The following is a 24,004-nucleotide window of genomic DNA, read 5'->3' as shown; positions in this document are numbered from 1 at the left end:
TGCACTTTATTTGTTGTTAACTATTGTAGTGGCGTTCTGTACAAAAAGTACACTTTAATTTAGTGTTGTTTTGATATGTCATCTTAGTGACATCATTCACTAAAATGGACCTACAGCTTTTTTTAAAAAGTCTCTGACAATCTTGCACTTTCTATTTTGGAAATGACATGAATGTTTGTGCCACTGCTTAATAACTGTTTAGTAAATACATTTTTGGTCAATTGACTTAGTTGTGATTTCCATCTCTGCATGAACGTTTAAAAGGAGCATACATTAATGCAGTAGGAACAAGAATGTTTTAATGTAGACACATAGAATCATCATACTGGTGTGATTATATGCATCAAGTGTTATTTCAAGGCTAATTCAGAATATTGCGATATATATCGTGCATCGTGACATGGGCTTAAAATATCGAGATATTAATAAAAGGCTATATCGCTCAGCCCTACTTCCCTTGACCTTTTACTTTTTAATGGTCAATTGTAAGGTAATTGTTTCGTCGAATAAATTGATAAAAACAACCCAACATGATTTTTTTTCTTACATTTTCTTACATGTCCACTGTTTAAGACTTGGCATAATTAATTTATTAACAAAATGGGCACAGCCATTTTGGAATTGTGTGACAAAGGTTTACTGACAACAAGAACAGCAAAGTTGTTCCGAGATTTTCCGAGAGTTACTAGTTGCATCAGGGTCAGGTGTTCGGTGAATTTAGCTCAGGCAGCTCTCAAAATGTTGAGTAAGGAACAAATAAAAAATTAAAAAAAGCAATTACAGGCTCTTGTGAAAAAATGTAGCAAGCTACAAAACTTTTTAAGGTAGGTTAATTTTATAGTTTGAATGGAGTGCTAAATTAGTCGATCGTTTGCCCTCAAAACTCAGCAGTTCGGACGTGTCAATTAAGTGCTGTGCAGAATGTAGTATTCAGGTTTTTATTAAATGTGCTCAATTCTTGGCCTGCGTTCACTTTTAAACTTTGATCAACATTACTTTCTATACTGCAGTCAGAGTCCTTTGAATTATACCATGAACAATTATCTTTCGTTTGCCTGTGATATCGCTTACTGGATACTTATGCTCAAGCTGAGCTGTTGTTTGCAACCTGATTAATTGTTGCGCTAGTGGGACTATTCCCAAGGCCATTTTTCTCTGGAACAGATGTACCTGCTTGCTCATATTGGAAAGCACACCATATGCCTCCGCCACAATAGAACCTGGTAAAAAATAAAATGTGTCTCGCAATACTTGGCCCTTGGGTTGGCTCTAAACCCTGCGGTAATTAGATGCTCTTCTATTCTTGCTTGACCCATTGGTAAAATGCTATCTTTTGTTTGTGAAAAGATAACGATTCAACTCTTATTTAAGTTTGTTAGTGGTCATAATAAACATGCTTCGCTTTGAATTAAAATAATAACTGTCAAATGTAGATTTTTTTTTTCAGTTTGTCCAAACACACACTATTGTGTCTCTCAAATCCTGATTTATGCTGCTGTCTGCAATGTTCTGGCTATATGCCCAGTCTTTGTTCTTTCATTCCCTGGCAAATGTTGATAAAGTTTGAGCAACCCAAACCCAAATAGTGTTGTTCTCTTATCTCTCCCTTCCTTAAACTCTCTATCTCTCTATTCATTCCTTTCTGTGTAGAAGGCCTCTAGATTCAGTAGAAACAAGGTTGGACGCTGAGGAAAATTTCATTTCATATCACACACTTCTCAGCCATCATGATTTTTGTTTTCATCAGCACTCATTTCACCTTGTTTCCAATTCCAGTGTCCCCTTTGGTTTTTGGCTGCATTCTGGCATGCTTACACGTACTTCTTCGCCAAGTCAATCAGTTCATTCTTACTATTGCATTTTTTTGTTCATGGTCAGGTCAGGGGCTGGAGCTATTTAGTGATTGATTTTTAATTGGCCCCTAGCCAGCTGCTCAGATGTCAACTCTTTACCTTCGAAACTATTAGCTAATAATGGTTATGCTAATCCAGTGATTCCCATGTATCCCTTGTGGATATAAATAGTATATGAGCAGTAAATTTAGGGAAACAACCCCAAAAAAAAAAATTGTTTTAGAAGATTTAGCAATACAGTAACATTTCACCTTCCAGGGGATATGTGCCTTCATCTCTTGTAATCATGGTCCACAAAACATCAACTCCGTTATGTTTCTAAATTAAGAATTTTAGGTTTGAGCAACAGGCTTCCGTAGTTAATCAGCATGCATGCACTGAGGCGTGTGTGCCGCAGGAGCCTCATTGAGCATTACAACGTTCACGGTCAGTGTTTGTTTCTATTGAGTTTTATGTCAATTTTGTTCTGATAAAATATTATTTGATAAGCGTTTGTGCAATTTTGCTCTGCTAATTTTCTTTAGCCTGTCAATGAGCTATTCCATTGTACATTATCAGTGTTGGTCATTATGGTGGTACTTGGAGAGCCAAGTGTTTCTGAGGTGGTACTTGGCTTCATTCAAATCTGTAAATTCCTCTTGGTAGAAACAGTGTCAAACCGCTATAGCTCTCAGGTATGACTACAGTATGTGACTGAACTATTGGTCGAGACTGACAGAATACTTTTAAGGGTTCCCCCTGGTCATTAAAAAGCATTAAATAGCTTCTGCCAAAATCAAGGTCTTTAATGGCAATAAAAAAAACATTAAATTTGATATCCAGAGGCATTAAAAAAATTAAAGCAATTGTGGGCCTGGGCCAATTAAATGAACGATAAATGAAAATGAACTCAATGACTTTGCTGTTATGGATAAATTGTTACGTGTGTGTTTCCTTTCTTCGTATCTGACTTTCAAACTGGATACAAGAACTCTCACTGGGCATCACTGTCAGCACCTGACCATGTTTATTCGACAGTGAATTTACATGGACAGAGTGAGCCGCTTGTCAGTCATCCACAATCTTTGTTTCGATACACGCAGGCGGGACCTTCTCTCAATTCTTTTTCCCATGTTTTCTTGTGTGTAGTAGTGGTTGTATTAAACAATGGCATCTAAAACTTTAATGTCGGAGGTAGAACTAATAATAATTTTGAAACAACAGCTACTTTTAATGCACCCATTGCTTCGAAACTGTAGAAAAAGGCGTTCGTTAAGTTGGGCTGTGCGAACCCCGTATATGATGGCATAACAAGCTGATAAATCACAGCTTTTTTTTTTGTTTCCCTAACTTTATTTGATCAAATTTAAACAATCAGAACATCCACGTTAACATGTCTCTATACAGTTTTTTCAAATATATACATAGACATTATGAAGTAATCGAAACAAAACAACCGTAAGGAAAGAAAAAAATAAAGAAAATAAAAGAAAAAGCAAATAAAATCATTATATTAAATTTTTTTTTATATTTTGTATTTGATGTAAATTGTCTTTATAATAGATTTTAGGACGTGGGAAGTTTTCATGACCTTTGTTTTTCTTGGTCATCATTAGTGTACGCTGACACAAAGCTAGATATTTTTTGAATGTGCACGTTAAGGTCTGCGGGAGGGTACGTTGGGGGAGGAGTAAGACACCTTGTGTACACAAGCTACGTGGCACGAGAGTATATTCTTGAATAAACTGAATGAGCAACATGAACCCTTCAACATGGACGAGCAACCAAGTATGTTTCGCTCGGGATGGTCTCCTGCTGGCTCTACTATGGACTGGACTCTCACTATTATGTTAGATCCAATATGGACTGGACTCTCACAATATTATACTAGATCCACTCGACGTCTATTGCACCGGTCACCACATCTGCAGTCCTTTCCAAGGTTTCTCATTGTCCCATTAGGTTTTTTCTTGCCCTGATGTGGGATCTGAACCGAGGATGTTGTTGTGGCTTATGCAGCCCTTTGAAACACTCGTGATTTAGGGCTATATAAATAAACGATTGAGTAACATTGGCCACAAATGCCGTAACATTTGTGGCCAATGTTACGGCATTGGCCACAAAAAAGACATCCCAACCTAGTTTTCCCAACTAGGCGTATATAAATAAACGATTGATTGATGGATTGACTGTTACGGCATTGGCCATAAAAAAGACATCCCAACCAAGTTTTTCCAACTAGGCGATAAACAGCTATTCAAGTTGTGCAATATTTTTTGAAGTGCAATTTTTGCTCAGAGATTTAGTTAATTTACAGTATTTTTCGGATTGTAAATCGCAGTTTTTTTTCATCGTTTGGCCGGGGGTGGGACATATACTCCTGAGCGACTTATGTGTGAAATTATTAACATATTACCGTAAAATATTAAATAGTATTATTTATTTCATTCGCGGAAGAGACGGAGAAAATGTCAGGAATAGTCACACATATGTCAGCAATCGTCACATACACGTCAACCAATAATAATTCAACAGGGGAGTGTCATGGCAGAAGTGCATTTTGGGTCATGAGATGCTAACTGCTATATGCTACTACCGTAGCTATTAAGATGGATCATTTCAACGTTGGCGGTTTCTTATAAAAACTGACAAGGGCTGAACAAAAATGGCACCGAAAAGGAAATTATGTACTGCAGATTACAAACTGGACGTTGTGAAATATGCAGCAGAAAACGACAAGAGGAAGCGGCGCATACCTTTGGAGTAGGCAGAGTTGTTTAGAAGCGACATCGAGGAAGAAGATTTCATGAGATTTATCGATTAGGAGTGACAAATTGTTTGGTAAACGTATAGCATGTTCTATATGTTATAGTTATTTGAAAGACTCTTACCATAATATGTTAAATTAACAAACCAGGCACGTTCTCAGTTGGTTATTTATGCATCATAATGTACACTTATTCAGCCAGTTCACTATTTATTTTTTTTAAATTGCCTTTCAAATGTCTATTCTTGGTGTTGGATTTTATCAAATACATTTCCCCCAAAAATGCGACTTATACTCCAGTGCGACGTATATATGTTTTTTTCCTTCTTTATTATGCATTTTCGGCCGGTGCGACGTACACTCGGGAGCGACTTATAATCCGAAAAATACGGTAGGTATTTAGGATGATTTAATTGTTGAACTTGATAACATCAGTGCCTAACTTTATCACAAAATACTGTCAATAGTGCCGTTTATCAGAAATAATTTATGGCACAATTTATCGCACGACGACATTTGGATTCACCCCAGGTGTAATCCGCTTGGTTAAGCACCTACTTCCGGTCAGCCCGGGAGTCGAACCTGAGTCCTTAAATTGAGAGTACAGTGTTCTCTCTTCTGGGTTAAAAACAATACAAACTATACAATTGATGAGAAAAACGTTGGTTTGGAAGTACAGGTCGAACCTTTAACTTGGCTATTGTCTACGACTGTTTCATGAAGTAAGAACACCAGATGCTTTGAATGCTACATTCTACGAATACATGCTTATACTGTGAAGAAAGCCCAAAAAAGAATACATGTTGTGAAAATGTTAATTTTAGCCGGCTGGCTAACTTTTCAAAATATGGCAGAAACATGCACCTGGGGATAGGTTGATTGGCAACACTAAATTGGCCCTAGTGTGTGAATGTGAGTGTGAATGTTGTCTGTCTCTCTGTGTTGGCCCTGTGATGAGGTGGCGACTTGTCCAGGGTGTACCCGGCCTTCCACCCAAATGCAGCTGAGATTGGCTCCAGCGACCCCAAAAGGGACAAGCGGTAGAAGATGGATGAATTAAAGCCTGTTGATTGCAAACCGAGGTAGGCTTTCTGAAGCATGTGCCAAAAGACCTCTAACTTTGCTCAGTGGGCATCAATGCGGGTAAATCAAACATGCTGTTAGCTCATCACAAGGCCGTGATTAAAGGCAAGCAGCAGTTAATTGTGTGGCTAGAGCTGCCGTGCCAGAAGCCTGAGGGTTGCAGGTACGCTCCCCGCCTCTTGACATCCAAATCGCTGCGGTTGTGTCCTTGGGCAGGACACTTCACCCTGGCCCCCGGTGCCACTCACACTGGTTAATGAATGATGAATGAATAATAGGTGGTGGTCAGAAGGGTCGTAGGCGCAAACTGACAGCCTCGCTTCCGTCATTCTACGCAGCTGTGGCTACAAATGTAGCTTACCACCACCAGTGTGAATTAATGATCGGTTCTCACTTCTCTGTGAGCGCTTTGAGTATCTAATAATAGAAAAGCGCGATATAAAATCTAGTCCATTATTATTATTGATATCTCATGTGCATTTTATTGCCACAGCTATGCGGAAACTGTCCGTGTATTTAAAGTTTGGGGTACTCCATGTGGTCTGGATTTTATACATTTTGTATTAATTACACTCAAACAATTAACTGAAGCAACACAATATAAATCAAAGCTTTTTTCTAATCGATTAATTGTTGCAGCCTTAGATCGGAGTGATACGTTGCATGCTCTTAACACATCAATCTTTAATTACAGTCTTTGCAGATGCTATCAGCAAACATAATGCCATTTTCATCGTTTGATTAGCCGTAGTACTGACGTGGGTAGCCACGTGGTTAATTTTTTCAAAATATGCTGTCATAGAAGCACGCTAAGAAGAGCTCTATTAACAATTATTTCTCTCTGCAGATACAAGCTGATTCGACGGAGAGTCATATGGCTAATAGGTCAATGGATTCCCGTCAAATTTAAATCCGACCTCCGTCCTTTACTCTACGAGGTCATCCTCACTCTCATGCAGGATCCTGACCTGGTGGTAAGTCAACCTCTAAAGCCATTGTTGTTCATGATCGTTTTATCACAGCGATCCTTACAAATCCTGAAATTTTCTCATTGGAATATTCCATGTTAATTCCATTTTTGTTCAGCCGCCACATTCTTCAGATGCAATTTATTGCCTCACAAGCTCTGCGTTTGATTGTTTTTTCAGAATACTGAGCATACAAAAGCTATTTGGAACAAGTATGTGCATTATTTGAAAGTTTGATGGATTAATCATAGTGTCGGATGCTAATATTAAACAAAATCTTTCATGCGGGTGACTTTCCAATTACCTCTCGAAACTTATTGTTATGATGCGGGCATTACATTCATGTTTGTGTTCTATGTATTGATATTTTTAATGACACATTTACAATAGCACAATTAAGATTGCACTAATTAATACCAAACAATGCACATAATATCTCATGCTCACAGGGACGGGAAGAAAGTAATACTATTATTACGGAACTAAATTAATAATTGCACGTGCCCTGCTGTGACAAGTGGGATGCTTCAACTCTTTGAATTTCTTCTTTAGTTAATGTTGGAATTTATAGATGGGCACACATAATAACATTGTTTTGTCTTAAGCCAAAACACTTTTCACTGGGATTAACCCACACATATGCACTTTACCAGTAATGTTTTTTTGCCATTAATTAATGTATTACTTGATATGTGGCGAGCTCTGTTATTGTCACTATTTAGACACATTGCACATTGCTTTTTCTACAAAATGGTAGTCAGGCTGCTTACACATCACACACCAACTCACCAATCCTATTGTAGCCCCAAATCAATATTTGCTGGGCTTAATTGAGCCTCCCAGTATGATTATATTATGGAACACAAATGACCTGCATTTCAAAATTGTCAGTATAGTTTTATGTCGATATCTATATTGCTGTTATCTAGAAAGAGAACATCCTCAAGACAAGTTATAGTGCATTTACCGTTGAGTCTAATACTAGTATTTATTTCATGGGGAGACATACTGAATTTTTCCTTGTGTTCTACTACTTAGGTACTGTATGTGGCTCTATTCACTTTGATATTGCATTAGTTTTTTTTTGTTTCTAACCAAAGGAAGTCCAGCAACTAAAACTGTTACTACTACCACTATTATTAGTTTATCGGATTGAACACCCATGAACTTATTGCTTTCCATGGACTGTGCCACATAAAAAAAAGATAATTGTGAAGAAATTTGCATTATATATCTCGCTGAAACTCTTTCAGTGAAGATGTCAAACTTTCCAACGACTCTTAAAGGAAAACTATTCTTTTTGTAGTTCCAGATCAATATTGGCTGGGCTTATTAAAGCATCAAAGCATTATTAAATTATGGAGTATAAATGACTTGCAGTTAAAAATGGTCTAATTGTGTGCCAATGTCTGTATTGCAGTTTTCTGGAAAAAAGTGGTTCTCTAGACAAGTTACATTTAATTCACAATTTAGTCCAATATTAATATTTAATTCAAGCAAAGATATGGCACTGCAAATTGACACTGCTTTAAAACATACTTGCATTGATGGAGACAAAGTTCAGCTGGCTGACTTTGGATAAAATTATATTTTTCACACAACTTCGTCCCACTCTTGTTAGCTAGCTGGCAAGGTAGAAGCTAACAGTACTCTTCCCAAGGCTTTGTCCGCATCCTCCCTCCAAATGTCCGACATCATGTCTCCGCATTAAATGCTCATGTATCACAGGTGCACTGTCATAAAAACACTTAACGTGTTATTGCTGGCGATATTTTTGCGAGTAACCCACTTGCGGCCGCAAAAACACGAGTGATGTCGTCAGGACTATTGTCGGCAAATTTTATTGTTGACATTTCAGTGTTTCCCACAGGTCAGGCATCTATTCGTGGTGGTGTGGTCGAGCGGCGGGGGGGGCAGTGGCGGCGATGACCAAGAAGAACGCAGAGTTGGAATATAATTACAACACTGTATTTACATATTTATATACATATTTGTATAGTATATACATATTTATATAATATGTAACTACAAGCTCCATTCACAGACAGAGTCCCATTGCTTTTATGAGCTGTCGAGTGAGTCAAAAGCCGAAAAAAAAAAAAAAATGTTTTTCTATTTGTGGCGGCTGTAATTCTTTCGTGGCGGGCCACGACAAATAAATGAATCTGTGGGAAACACTGCATTTGTCAACAATGTCGACTAATCATTGCAGCCCTTGTTAAGATATCAAAATATCACTGTTTTTCTTCTCACTCCATCAAGAAAATCCACAGAAAGACAGCTCAACCACACACGTTATGAGAGTAGCGTATATGAGTGCTCTTTTAAGATTGACAGTTTTTTGGGAAGTGTTAGGAGAGCGAGCGATAGCATGGAGCAGTAGTGACGATTGGGAAATGTGTCTGTTTGTGTCCTGCAGAAATAAAAATAAAGCCACCAAATTTTCAAAAATCGGCGGTCCCGTCATTCCAACCCAAAAGCTAAGCTTAGCCATTGTCGGGGTAAAGTGAAGAGTGTTACCCCTGACAAAAACATCGGCCCTTGAGGGAACGTTTGCCTTGCGCTCCTCGACTACACTCGCGGACAGGGAGCCAAACAGCAGGAAAAGTGTAGTTGATACTGTTGCGTGATTGGTTGTTACCGTGTCCCTCCCATTGCTCAGTGAATACTGTTAACTGATTGGCTGTTAGCGTGTGCTTCCCATTGCACAGAGACACTTCTTGTTTCCTGTATTCCCAAAGCGCGAGTGAATTCATGAAACACATCTTGCTTCATTTTTTCTGGTTTCTTCCCAAAAATATAAATATATATTGACTTTTATCAAACACATTTTGTATTGATTTTGATTGTCTATCGCAATATATTTTGATACCGTATTTTCGACCAAGCCCTAGGTTTGATTTGTCTTTCAGTTCAAGACTTGTAGCAAGGTAGGTCCTTATTGACATTGCATAAGTACAACAAAACTTTGTTTTCAGCACAAACCTGTTCAAGATTGGACAAAAAAACAATGTACAGGGTTACAGAAGAGAAACGCTGATCAGTCGCCACAAGGCGCCCAGTAAAAGATGGGAGAAAGGTCAACGCTGGTGGAGGATGAGTAAAAACATGCAATCTAAGAGTTTTTAAGGGGGTCCAGTCTGGAGTGGAAAAAAACTCCATAGCAAAGCACATACACATACAGTATTGCAACATACAACTCGAGACTTGCAACAAAGGGGAGGGAGTGGGGGCTACGATGGCTGGGGAGGCTCTTCAGGCCCTGCTCAGCCGTCCATCACCCCTAAGGGATTTGCGTCAAGGGCATTGGATTTGGGGGTGGTGTGTCTGTGCCGTATATTTTTTGTGGATGCATGTGTGTGTGTAAGCCTGCCACGTGTCTCTGTTCCGTGGCCTTGGTGTTTTTGCACCCGCCAGTCTGTCCAAAGTCAACAACAGGTGTGTGTCCATGAGAGACAAGGAAGGAGTTTGTTGTCTTCGCCGCACTGTAATTCGGGAGCGTCTCAAAACCAGGGAACCAATCCAAGTCAGAATGTTTTGTATGCGAGACATTCCGATGTAATCCAAATAACAAAGTATCCAAAGTTCCGCCCGTATCCTACAATTATTTGTGGCAGCTTTCGGGTACTTTAAAGACTGCCAGCAACTTCCAATTTGTCGACAAACCAGAGCAACGCCTACTCCAGTCAGCAGATGTCCTGTTGTAATAATTCCGAATAGGTGGATATCTTCACATCCTCGACTGAAAGGATCGCCAAGCAGGCGGCCCTCCTTCTCCCAAGAGTCCGTGGTGTGTCCAGCAACAACTGCTCCGTCAAGACAAGCAGTTTCCCCCAAACCCAGGTTCTTGTCAATTTCGTTACGGCCAGTTAATTAGTTCCAATGTTTAGATTTGGAGAGCAGTGCAGAGAGGCAACAAGAAAGTTAAGACAAGACAAAGAAGCAAGCAGGAGAGATAAGAGAGAGGAAAGGGGAGCATCTGCCCTCGACGAGTGCCAGTGAGAAAATGTGCTGCCTGTTGAGCTGGTAAATTGGGAATAGTCCTCAGATAAAAATGCTGAGCGAAAACAAGCATCTTGCTGAGTTTTCCTAATTTGTTTAAATTGAGAGCCAGTGTCTACTGCTTCAGCCGGTTCAAGGTTTTGATCTGTTGTAATTTCAAAAGTTTACTCACTTCTCGGGTAAATGCCACAACCTTCTACTACAAACGTGCGAAGCATGATTTATACCTTAGAATTAACTTTCCCAAATTTAAAGGCAATTGAGTCCAACCCTTCCTTACTGTATTAAGGGCAGTGGCAATGTGGTAGTGTCAGAGCTATGCAGGCTGGAACCTGGGTTCCTGGCAGGGTCACCCATGGCGGAAATGTCTGGCATCCATTGGTATTAGGACCGCAACCCGGATAACAGGGGTCTGGTGAAAATCCAGGCGACCTCAACATCAGGATTTAGCGTCTTCTGGCCGTCTCTGCCGCTGTGTCTATGGACAATCTACGGCAAGCAAAGAAGTTCCAGGCCTGGAACCGCACATTCATGGAAAGAGGATAACAATATGGCTTTTGTTCATATGCAACCGCCATAACTTTGTGTGTGCTCGGCTAAACCTACCTCGACTTTGTATGCAACTGCTGGGCCATGCTGCTCTCTGTGTCAGGGGTGTACCTGCAATCTAGCAGGTCTAACAAATAGCTGCGGCCACCGAGGAGGACTTCATGTGGTTCAGATTATCATGAGGCACAATCTTCTTGGGCTCTATGCAGAAGTCGGATTCTCTCAAAAGCAGTAGCTCTACAAGCAAGCATTTCATATCGGTCGTGGCCTAAGGTGCCATGTCAAAAAAGTAATTGCTTGATGTTACCTCTAACAATAACAATGTCACTAAACCTTAGGTAATATCCTTATTAGCTTTATTGTTTGCCGCCTCGTGCTAGCAGTTTTTCACTATCTAGAATGTGAAATAAACTGAAAGACATAAATTGTTGATGGGCAAAATCTCTGAAAAAGTGTTGTTTTCCTTTATATCACTTTCTACCCTTATATTTGAAACATGGTAGATACGTTAAAGCAGGGGTTTTCAGAATGTGAACCTTTTCTAAGAGGACATAAAACTGTTGGGACCTACCAAAGACTTACTCCCTCGTTTGCTGTTGCTGGCTCACTGTACAAAATAAAATTTAATTTATATTACTTTTTTTTTTTTAAAAAGGAAAAAAAAATTGCTTAGAAAATGTTCAGCTTTATTTGCTTCATCGACCTTATATTGTGTTTGACTTCGGAGGTTCCACTTTGAACGATAATCATAAAATGAGGGTAAAAGTTTATTCTTTATTTTCTTATGTGTTTGTATGCAACAATAGTTGCAACGTTTTAAGATCATCTAAGTGTCCAGGTTTAATGCCGTTTTTTTGTCAGCCATTCCCAGGAGGAGGTATTCCCTTAATTTGTTCGGTTGAACCATCCATCCATTTCCTACCGCTTGTCCCTTTCAGGGTCACGGAGGGTGCTGGAGCCAGCTTTTGATAAAACTAAGTGCTGATGATGTGGGAAGAGGTTTATTACTTTTACTTATCTGCAGACGGGGTTGAAGATTTCAAAATATGGATATATACTTCCATCCATCCATCCATTTTCATCTCAGCTGCATTCGCTTTATCGTCACAATTTAATTAAGTCTGTTACTCTACAGCTCAGAATATGTCATGGAGGACAGACCAGGAAAATGTCCATTCATACACCGGTCCATCATAATTGAACAAAATAAATAGAGATATGTCATGTTTTTTTTTTTAGATGCATTTGTAGAATGTGCTAGCAGTTTTCTTAACAAACAATTGTTTCTGTGTTAGATTTTCTTATGTGTGACGTTCGCCTTGGAGCAGCGACATGCACTGTTTTCTCAAATACATATTTTCCCCAATAGGATTTAATCTTTTCCTTTTGGAATTAGCGAGCATGACCAAAGTAATGTTCTCCGTATTTATTTTTTTATCACTTTAATAACCAGCGTGTCTTTTACGCAGTGCAGTTTCAGACTGATAGATAAGGTTAAACAAATGTTCTATTTAATAATTTTTAGACTCTCATTTTTTTTTATGATACCGAAGTTCAGCAATCAATCTATTTTCTGCACTTCTGTTGAAAAGTTAAATGGAGTTTATTTTTCCTGAAATTTACACGAACACCAGTGCTAATGGCATTGAATAGGCCTGATGTGGCAACATAGGTCTGTTATTTTAATCCATATTTGGAATGTAAGGTCAGTTTTTGACATCCTTATTTATGTTGTTTATGTTTGTTGAAAACCTTAGGGTCCGTTTATTTTCTTATTTAGGGGAGTGGGGGCCAAAAGGGACAAACAATAGGAAATGGATGGATGGATGGGGTTTTACATGTTCTTAGCAAGCAAGTTTTATTTTGTCTACTCTGTTAATACGACATTTCTATTAGCTACATACTATTTATTCGCTCTGTATTGTATTGGGTAATTAACTTTTACCCTAATAGTGTTTTTAATGGTGCAAAAAATCTGCGGTCCTCTCTTTTGGTATGCAAATTACCTCAAATGCAAATATAAAAGGCAAATTGTTAATACACATGTATGAATCAAAATAAAGGCAATAATTAGGGCCACTGTTTGTGTGGTATATTTAAAAGTTAATTTATTCAATTGTTACTATACTGTATAAGTAGGTATGGGTATCGTTTTACATTTTAATCGATGCTAGTACCAAATGGATACTTCTGAAACAGTGTTAGTGCTTGAATGGTGCCTTAAAATTGGAAAACATACCATTTTTGGTTAAAAAAAACAAATGTTTCCCACAGAACGATCGTATATTTGTGGCATATAGTTTGCGTAATTATATATGCCGCATGTAAAAATATTATACATACTGTATATTTAAAGACAAATCTGTGTGACCATTTTTTGTTATCGGCTATTAGTATCACCATCTTTTTCATGTTACAATGTCAATGTTCACTTTTTAATTGTTGCTGCTTATTTAATTTCCACACTATAACAAATACCACACTTTCTACATTTGAGGTTTATTTTATTTACATGTTATTCTCCCCTCCCTGAATGTTGGAGTATGAAATATAGCTAAACGATCTATAAAACCAATTTCCAACTTTACGTTGTTTATTGATAACCTCCTCAATGAAGTTACTGTAAAACTAAGCACACACGGGAAAGTGCTTTAATATTAACGTGAAGTGGACATACATGTAGGAATCATGTTAAATCAGGCCAATTCAAGAGGTGGCCCATGGGCCACACCCGACCTGCCGAACATCACCCAAATAGACTTGATAAACCATTAAAACAAGGGTTGACTATGTATGTAGTACTCCCGCCACCCCGCAGGGAGCAACAGCGTGGCATGTGTCACAATATAAAAGCAGTGGAGTGAGTAGAAGACGACTACTAAAAATCTGACTTTTAACAACCACTGGACAACAAAGTCTGAATGTTCTACCCCAATCAAGTGCTCAAGACATTGTTTTCTGGTGGACATTTTAAGTTACGGATACATTGATCCAGACAAGCAGCAACAATGGAAGATATATCAGCGTGTAAGCTTCATCACAAAACTTAGTCAAACATTTATAAGTAGATACAGTTTGTTCATAAATATAGTATCAATCAATCAATCAATGTTTACTTATATAGCCATAAATCACTAGTGTCTCAAAGGGCTGCACAAACCACAACGCGAACCAGTAAGTTTGTTTTGTGTTGAAATTGCTAACTGATGTCTTTTGTATTTGGGGTTTTGTTGTTTTTTTTGTCTGAGAGTAACTTTGGGGAGCAAAGCTCATTCAATACATGCAATAGAGCAGTGGTTCTCAAATAGGGGTACTCGTACCCCCGGGGGGTACTTGAAGGTATGCCAAGGGGTACGTGAGATTTTAAAAATATATTATAAAAATAGCAACAATTCAAAAATACTTTAAAAATATATTAATTGAATAATACTTCCACAAAATATGAATGTAAGTTCATAAACTGTGGAAAGAATTGCAACAATGCAATATTCAGTGTTGACAGCTAGATTTTTTGTGGACATGTTTGTTACATAAATATTGATGTTGTAGATTTCTTTTTTTGTGAAGAAATATTTAGAATGAAGTTCATGAATCCAGATGGATCTCTATTACAATCCCCAAAGAGGGCATTTTAAGTTGATGATTGCTTCTATGTGTAGAAATCTTTATTTATATTTGAATCACTTGTTTATTTTTCAACAAGTTTTTAGTTATTTTTTGTATCTTTTTTTCCAAATAGTTCAAGAAAGACCACTACAAATAAGCAATATTTTGCACTGTTATACAATTTAATACATCAGAAACTGATGCTGTATTTTACTTCTTTATATCTATTTTTACGACGAAAAAGGCTTCGCTCTGATTAGAGGGTACTTGAATTAAAAACATGTTCACAGGGGGTACATCACTAAAAAAGGTTGAGAACCACTGCAATAGAGGGCAACAACGCTATAGTAGCATTAAACAGGTACTGAGTGAGCACAATCATATCCTCATGTGTTATGTCTTTTTATTTTTTATTTTTTCGGACTCTAATGTGCAATAATGTTATATGTGTATGCGTATATATATATGCATGTGTGTGGATATATATATATATATATATATATATATATATATATATATATATATATATATATATAGATACATCTCGTATTTCCAACTTTTTTTACTATTTATATTACCAAATTGTATATGCACCTTAGGGGATCTGTTCCAATTTCGTTGTTCTTTGAACCTGTTCACTGCAATAATGACAGTAAAACTCTATCCTATTCTTTTCTATTCTAATAGTAATAAGTCACATACAATGTTAGATGTGTGAATGCTGTGTAATTTCTATATTTGTAAACATTTATAGTTTATTGTGTGAATATATTAACACTAGTACTTTATTTATGTAAGATACACAATGGACATTATGTATCATAGACAATGGACGTAATACTTTTATGTTTATTTTGTATTTATATTTCTAATCTTACAAACCTTAATGAAAGAACAAGTGTAAAGAATTCAAAGAAAAATTTTCAAAAGAAAGAAAATCAATCCTCAAACTAGAGCTACTTTTTCTTTATACTCTTAACTAGCCGCACACGCTGGAAACGAGTAGCGAGGGCAGAATATTTAATTTATTGACAATGCAGTGTGAAAGCCGATGTGTTTACTCTGCAGTGAAGTATACACAGTCTCAAAGTAATATATCATGCAGAGGCATTTTCTGACGAAACATCCACAATTCGATGTCTGGCCCCTGAGGCTTTGGGCTCTTGAAACTGCAGACCTCTTCATTATTTAGTTGAATAGCACTGCTGACCAGCTACAGAATTCTGTTGGTTAAAGCTCAAATTCAATTTTTTTTAAACAAATAATCTCGTTAATGGTTTGTGAAACATGATTGCCACGTGAGGGCAGCACTTATATCACCGAGAAAAGGGGTGGGTACACATCCGTTGGTCCCTTTAATCCGGCCCGCCAAATATTAAAACAGAATTAAACAAAGATCGAGAGGAGCCAGATGAAGTGGTTCGGGCATCTGGTCAGGATGCCACCCGAACGCCTCCCTAGGGATGTGTTTAGGGCACGTCCAGCTGGTAGGAGGCCACGGGGAAGACCCAGGACACGTTGGGAAGACTATGTCTCCCGGCTGGCCTGGGAACGCCTCGGGATCCCCCGGGAAGAGCTGGACGAAGTGGCTGGAGATAGGGAAGTCTGGGCTTCCCTGCTTAGGCTGCTGCCCCCGCGACCCGACCTCGGATAAGCGGAAGATGATGGATGGATGGATGGATGAGCAAACATCTGTTTTGAAAATTGCCACACAAAAAATACTACAAGACTTTGACACATTGGCAAAAAAGGGTGATCAACAACACTGCTGTCCCTAAAAGAGTGTTAACCCTTTACTACCACGTTTATGTTACTTTGAAGTTCTGATATGGTATTGTTGAAAAATAGATGTATTATGATTAAAATAGCACGTCTGATAAGCCTTCTCTGAGTTCCAACAGATGTATGCTTTGAAATGCATCATGTGCTCGTCCAGCCTCTTACTTGCCAACCTTGAGACATCCACCATAATTTACAAATAAATTCTTGAAAATTCCTACAATGTGAATTCCTGGAGTTTTTTTTTCACATTCTGTCTCTCACAGTTGAAGTGTACCTATGATGAAAATTACAGACTCCTGTCATCATTTTAAGTGGGAGAACTTGCACAATTGGTGGCTGACTAAATACTTTTTTGCCCCACTGTATATATGTATGTGTGTATATATATATATATATATATATATATATATATATATATATATATATATATATATATATATATATATATATATATATATATATGATCCGTTCATGAATGAGTATATCCTTTCGGCTACCGTGTTCAATGGAAAAGACTGATCTACAAAATTTGCAGGCAGCATACCCCTTCCCCTTCGAGGTATCCTGGATTAACTAAAATTATTGTTTCCAATAATTTTGGAACTTGCAAGCGTACTTCTTGTTACTCGTCATCGCCATGTCTCTTCTTCGTTCTTCTGCTTCTTCTCTGCTTTGTTTTTTAACATTACTACTTGCCGTACTTTTGAAGCAATGCATGATGGGAATCCGGATGTTGTGTGTCAGTGTATTAACGTGCCGCTGGAATAAACACTGGCTGAGAAATAGCTCCGTGCCTGCCTACTTTTTGGGTTATACATAAACCTATGGATAACGGAGATATATATAATAGTCTCCTTTTCAGGTGAAAGAATACGCTAAATGCAGTGCCTTTAAGGCACGCCCCCGATATTGTTGTCTGGTTGTAAATTGGGAGAAATTCAGGAGAATGGTTGCCCCGGGAGTTTTTCGGGAGGGGCACTAAAATTCGGGAGTCTCCCGGGAAAATTGGGAGGGTTGGCAAGTATGCCCAGCCTGTCTGCCAAATTTCAAAAGCCAATGCGACCCCCGAGCCAGAAACTTTGCCCACCCCTGACAGAGAAGTTCTTCCTGTAAAGGCTGATCTACAACAAAAACAAAAAAAACATTTGATGTAAAATGTTTTATTTGTATTAAGTTGCAACAAATCTGTGCGGTGTTGTTAAAATTTAAGTTAAAGTACCAATGATTGTCTCACACACACACTAGGTGTGGTAAAATCACCCATCACCCTTGATCACTCCCTGGGAGGTGAGGAGTGAGCAACAGCGGTGGCCTTGGCCGGGAATCATTTTTGGTGAATTAACCCCCAATTCCAATCCTTGATGCTGAGTGTCAAGCAGGGAAGTAGTGGGTCCCATTTTTATAGTCGTTGGTATGACTTGTTGTGGCTAACGCTGCGGTGCTAGCCACAACTGCCAACTGGACCTTAAGGCTGCTGTTTGTGTGTGTTAAGGTCGGCAATAAAGTTTTTTAAAGAGCGTCAGACTCTGCGCCTACTTACAAGACGTAACTTTTACAATATCACCATCAATAATTTGTTGCAGGTGGTTTAGTCTGCATTTGTTTATCACCAAAATGAAGCACCAATAATTATTTATTTTTTGCGTCAGCACCGGTTCCATTATGGAACCCAGTTTCAGTACCCATTATTGTCATGAAAGATACATTTATCCTATTAGCGTGCTTCAACTCATAATGTGGACTATTGCCTGGCTATTTCGGTATAAAAAAAAAAATAATAATTGGAATTGATCTCGACAGTAGTTACCTAAATTGAATAAAATAGTGTTGGCGTTATGGAGTGAAAAAAATGTGCTCGTGCACTCTAGTCTAAAAGCTCATTGCAAACCTTATAAAACCCTTTTTATCCATATGAGGCCCCCTGAAAACATCTGTCGTAAAAATTAAAAATAAAAACTGCTGACTCATTCATGCGCGTGCATCCACGCTGTCTTGAGAGAAGAGGGTTTGACTGTAATTGCAATTTTAAGTCTCTCAGCCATTTCTTCTCTCCTTTACCTTTACTTTGTTTCCTCTTTTCCATCTGGTCACTTTTCCCCTGAGTATCATTGGCAGCTCCATCACTCTGACACAGTGAAATTACACCGTTTGGACCTAAAAATGGATGGATAATGTGATGCTACTTTGCAAAGTAAAAGGTGGCCTACTTCTTGATATGTACGAAACCTTTACAATTCTAAGAGCTGGCCTCTGTTGGATGGCCAACTGTGAGTGTACCCTTAAAGGATTTAATGGAACACACATGAAATGTGCAAATATTCATAACTTTGAATAAAGGTCCTTTTTAGAACTTTAGGATCATGTCACTGTTTCTTAAAGTGGATCTATGATGAAGTTTATCTTTTCTGACTTATAAATGTTACAATGTCGGGTACTCATGTTAAACAATCTTAACTAGTTTTGGTGCAAGCTTAGTTTTAGATGCCTCCATTTGCGAGATTTTGCAGTTTTGCTGTCTGGAGTTGCAAGTATTTATTGGCAGATCCCGCCATCAGTGTGTGAATGGATGTATGGAAATACTTTCAAAGCACTTCGAAGGTAGAAAAGCGCTATACAAGTAACACCCATTTACCATTTAGACATTAAGTAAAGCGCTCACCCAGAGGAAACACAAACAATTAGGATAAAGTATTGTTTTCATCTAATTTTGGCATTCACATAACACCGACATGCAACATTCAGTAAACGATTTGAATCAATTGCGAGTGTGCAGGTGTACCTAATGGTTTGACCAAGTGAATATATGATGTTTATGAAGTTTATTTTCAACAATGTTGGAAAAAAAAATTGGGGTGATGACTTCAAGATATACGTATATTCAAACGGGTGTACTTTTTCAAAAGATAAATTATGATACTTTTAGAGAGGGTGGGGCGTGGTTTCATTTCTGACCTGGGAACACCTACAGAATTGAACTCCTTGCCGACAGGCTCAAAAATCGGCTTATTAAAGTGACTGTGGAACAAAATTTACGCACAATTTACACCAAAGCCTGCACAGTACATATTATCGAGACCACACGGAAGTGTTTCAAATGTAGATTGGAGCCATGAAAAGGTCCTTTTAAACAAAAAAAGAATAGCTACATAAATACTTAAGATCATACTTTTGGCCATCAACTTTTGGAAAACGCTTATATTTTCTTTTAGTTCTTTCTTGTTCTTATTACAAAAAAGTCCTGTAATTATTGCCAGCATAATAACATCTTTTCCAAAGAAACATTTTTTAATATGGTTTCGCTCATGTCACTTTACCACAGCCTGCGGGTGCTGGCAGTCGTGATTTATGTTTTGATTTGACCTTCGGATAGGTGCAAACGGTAGGCCTGTCAACTGAGCCAATGGATTATCAGGAAATCTCCTGCCGTCTCCATTAATTTGAAACTGACTTGTCATCTAATTTCCACAAATTAACTCGTTATGAAAAGTAAAGCGTTGTTGGGGAGTATTTTACTTGCGCACCCTTCAAATCCATTGTGAGTATGTGGGCATTTACTGCTCTCTTGGGCGCTGCACAGTCGGATAGACATTAAAAATCTATTTATTTTGTTTTCTTTTTTCAAATGGGCTGGGAAAATCTCCTACATTCATACCATTTTTTTTTTTTTTATGGCATATTGCTGCCTGGAGCTGCGTGAAAGTAGCTTAACTTCCCATAGCTGATGTTGGGTTCTTTTTAGACGGCAAACTCATTTAGTTTTTGTTTGCTGGCAAGTAGCACACTTTATTTTGCTTCAGCTGTTTTAGCAATCCATTACAGAATATCCACTGAATTAATCCTGAATTGATTATTTCTGTATATCTCTGCCTAAACCAAACTGATCTGGTAAAAGTGAAAGTGGGATATTTCTCCTGGTTTTCATAATGCCTTTACCATGAATTGATTTACGTGGACCCCGATTTAAACAAGTTGCAAAATTTATTCGGGTGTTACCATTTAGTGGTCAATTGTACGGAATATGTACTATATACTGTGCAATCTACTAATAAAAGTTTCAATCAATCAAACCTCATTTATGGATATGTTATGTGCTTGTTTTTCCCTACAGGTGCGGATTGAGACTGCAACAACCCTGAAACTCAATATCCTTACCATGCTAAGATTATTCAATCCAATCCAATCCACTTTATTTGTATAGCACATTTAAACAACAGAAATGTTTCCAAAGTGCTGCACAACAATATTAAAAACAATATTCAAATATTATTCTTAGCTCCACCAATGACTGAATAAAAACAAAACATAAATACATATAAAATCAATATAAAAATAAATATGATTAAAAACTATTTTAAAGGGTAAAACCAATTAAAACAATAGATAACAAATTTAAAATTTAAAAACACAGAAGACCACACAACTCACTTAGTGTTAAAAGCCAAAGAATAAAAGTGGGTCTTAAGACGAGACTTAAAATACTCCACTGTGGGAGCAGTTCGAACATGGAGAGGCAGACTGTTCCAAAGCGCCAGGCCGACCACAGAGAAGGCCCTGTCTCCCCTGGTTTTACGTCTCGTCTTGGGCACCACGAGCCGGAACTGGCTCTCGGACCTCAGAGTGTGGAATATATGCAGGAATTATTGCTTATAAAACAAATGCAACAGATGACGTGATACATTATATTATTGATCCCACCAAGCTACAAGGGCTTTATAGTCAGACAATTATTGTTTTTGGTTTGTAAGAATATGTTCCCTTTTAGATAGGAACAACTGTACACAATGATTTTGCTTTTTTTAAAGGAAGATGTCTTCCAGTGGTGTACATTATGGTGGTCTACACCCATGCATTATGAGCTGCTGTTTTTGTCTTATATTTATTCTGTTTAATTTCTTTAATTAACCGCCACCCGTTGATGACTTTGAGTTCCGGACTGAGCAGTTCCTCCCGGTGAGTACACATATCTTTATGTGCCGTCTTTTAAACAGAAGTGAAGGTAAGATATGTTCAATACCTCCCTTTATCCCTACACAGTACCTGGAGTCTATCTTTGGGCTGCTCTTCCAGTTGTTGCAGCAGGTGACCGAGTGTGACTCCAAAATGCAGGTGCTCCATGTCATCTCCTGCGTTATTGAAAGGGTAAACACACAGGTGAGATTTACAAGTCTATTTGGGTTGAGTTGAGTTGAGTTTGAGTTTACTTCGAACATGCAAACATACAACATGATACATCACAATTTCCAGTTTTTCTTTTCAACATGTTCGAAAAGGAGTAGGAAGAAGCAGAGCTTATTTAATCCTACTCCTTTTCTTTTACATAACAGTTGCTAAAACTTTTTGTTCACTTCCTTTTCTCAATTTATTCACAATATACTCCATAAGTAATCACAATAAAATAAAAATAAATAATAATAATTGAATAATAATAATTGGTTGAGTAAGTCATATTTCACATGATGAAATAAGTAAGATTATTTTGAGAATGAATGAATGGATGGATGAAATCAATTGAGAAAGTTTGTCTCTTGGCTCTTCTTCTTTTCACTTTGTAAACACTTTAAGTTTGAAGAGTTTCTTGAAGTGGATCATATTAGTACATTGTTTGATCGCTTTGCTTAGTCCATTCCATAATTTAATTCCACATACTGATATACTGAAGGTTTCAAATGTTGTATGTTCATACAAATGTCTTAAATTACATTTTTTCTCTAAGATTATATTCCTCCTCTTTATTTTTAGAAGAATTGTTGTATATTCTTGGATAGCAGGTTATAGTTTGCTTTGTGTATAATTTTAGCGGTTTGCAAATTCACTATGTCATGGAATTTCAGTATTTTTGATTCAATAAATAAAGGGTTTGTATGTTCTCTATATCCAACATGATGTATTATTCTAACTTATCTTTTTTGTAACACCGTTAATGAATGAAGTGTACTTTTGTACTTATTTCCCCATATTTCTACACAGTAACTCAGATATGGTAACACTAGCGAGCAGTAGAGAATATGAAGTGACTTTTGGTGTGGAACATGTTATGCTTTATTCATCTTGCACATGTTTTGCAATATTTGGCTTAAACATGAATGTTTTTTTCATTTTGAAGCTTGGATAAATGTTTTTTCAAGAGGGATTGAGCATGTTTGGGAGGGAAAGGTGCAGTCTGTTGCTGCTTGTCGAAAAACACTTGCTGTCACTCAGGACATAAGTTCAGTCTTTTACTTTAATGGTTTTAACCACAAATCACAGGGCCTGTTGCGTCCATGTCATTCCTCATTGGCCTCCATTGCACATATACCCCCTTCCACCATATTGCCACATTCTTTTTTTTTTTTACATTAAACAAGTAGCCCTAATACACATGTCTGCCAACTCTGGGGGTGGAAAAGATGACCCTTTTAATGACCTCCCCAGGCTTTTTTCCAGATCCACTTTAAGCACCTTCCATTAAACGATGCCTCAACTTCAATCCGTCACAGAAATGGCTTTCATACTTGTGAACTGTCAGTCTGGTTAAGTCTTTCCCCGAGTCCCCCGACCCCAGACTAAACCTCCAGAGTCAGCACAATTGCTATTAACATTCTCACCCTGCTTCAAAAGGATTTTTGGCACACAAAGACTGCAGGGACATTGAGGAAAAATACACAACGATATAATGCGAGTGGAATGGGCTAAATTGAAAATGAACAGTTTTTGTTTTTCAAATTTATCATCTGAATGTTTGTTTTCTCTCGCTGGGCCAATGTTGGCCATTGCCCTTTTTTCTTTACCCCCGCTCCAGCTTTCACTAAACCCCAAAATGGAATAAGCGGTAGAAAATGGATGGCTGTATTCAAGCAAAAGATTACTGTGTGTGTACTGTGTTCCACAGCCTGGTCACATGGCTGTCACAGACTATTTGTAACTTGATATTCTGCCCCCAGAAAAATGTTGCAAACTATATGCTAAGTGGCTGACCAGATCTCCAGGCGTTTTTGTTTTAAATGACACCAATTAGCCTCTGGTTTTTAATATTATATTTACATTACCAGATGTGCGTAGCATTGTGTGGGAAGCTGGTGTGCATCGTTATAATGAGATCACTTTACACTTGAGTTCACTTTGCGAGTTGAGGCAGATTTAACCACTATTAAAAGTTTAACCAGTACACAATTATCTTGCATGCTGCATACATATTGAAGGACATAATCTGCATGATTGGGTGCTTTTTTGATTAGATCAGTAATAGCGCATCTATCATATTTTTAGTTTTCTACTTCAGAAAAGAAAACTTTGAAAATTAACCTTTTTTTTCTGTTGAATATTAACACATAAATCAGCATATTTAAAATGAATGAATGTGCACATTTTTTTCAGTATAATTATTTCAGTAAATTCTTCTTTTTTAGTTTCACAACTCAAATCCTGATAGACCAATT

The 24,004-nt window shown here is 37.7% G+C and overlaps 1 protein-coding gene across 2 annotated transcripts in view; it reads left to right on the top strand.

Moving 5' to 3' along the window:
* ipo11 (importin 11) overlaps positions 1-24,004 on the top strand; it is a 240,467-nt gene that overhangs the window by 110,377 nt on the left and 106,086 nt on the right. For both annotated transcript variants that reach the window (XM_061900443.1, XM_061900433.1), the window contains 4 exons: positions 6,530-6,656; positions 20,698-20,731; positions 21,499-21,539; positions 21,624-21,740. In XM_061900443.1, coding sequence (XP_061756427.1) covers positions 6,530-6,656; positions 20,698-20,731; positions 21,499-21,539; positions 21,624-21,740 — 319 coding nt within the window. The remainder of the gene's footprint in view (positions 1-6,529; positions 6,657-20,697; positions 20,732-21,498; positions 21,540-21,623; positions 21,741-24,004) is intronic.

This window comes from Nerophis ophidion, linkage group LG01 (assembly GCF_033978795.1).
Source record: "Nerophis ophidion isolate RoL-2023_Sa linkage group LG01, RoL_Noph_v1.0, whole genome shotgun sequence".
Classification (NCBI taxonomy): Eukaryota; Metazoa; Chordata; class Actinopteri; order Syngnathiformes; family Syngnathidae; genus Nerophis; species Nerophis ophidion.
The sequence above is the reverse complement of the archived record's forward strand: the minus strand, read 5'-3'. Positions and strand labels throughout refer to the sequence as shown.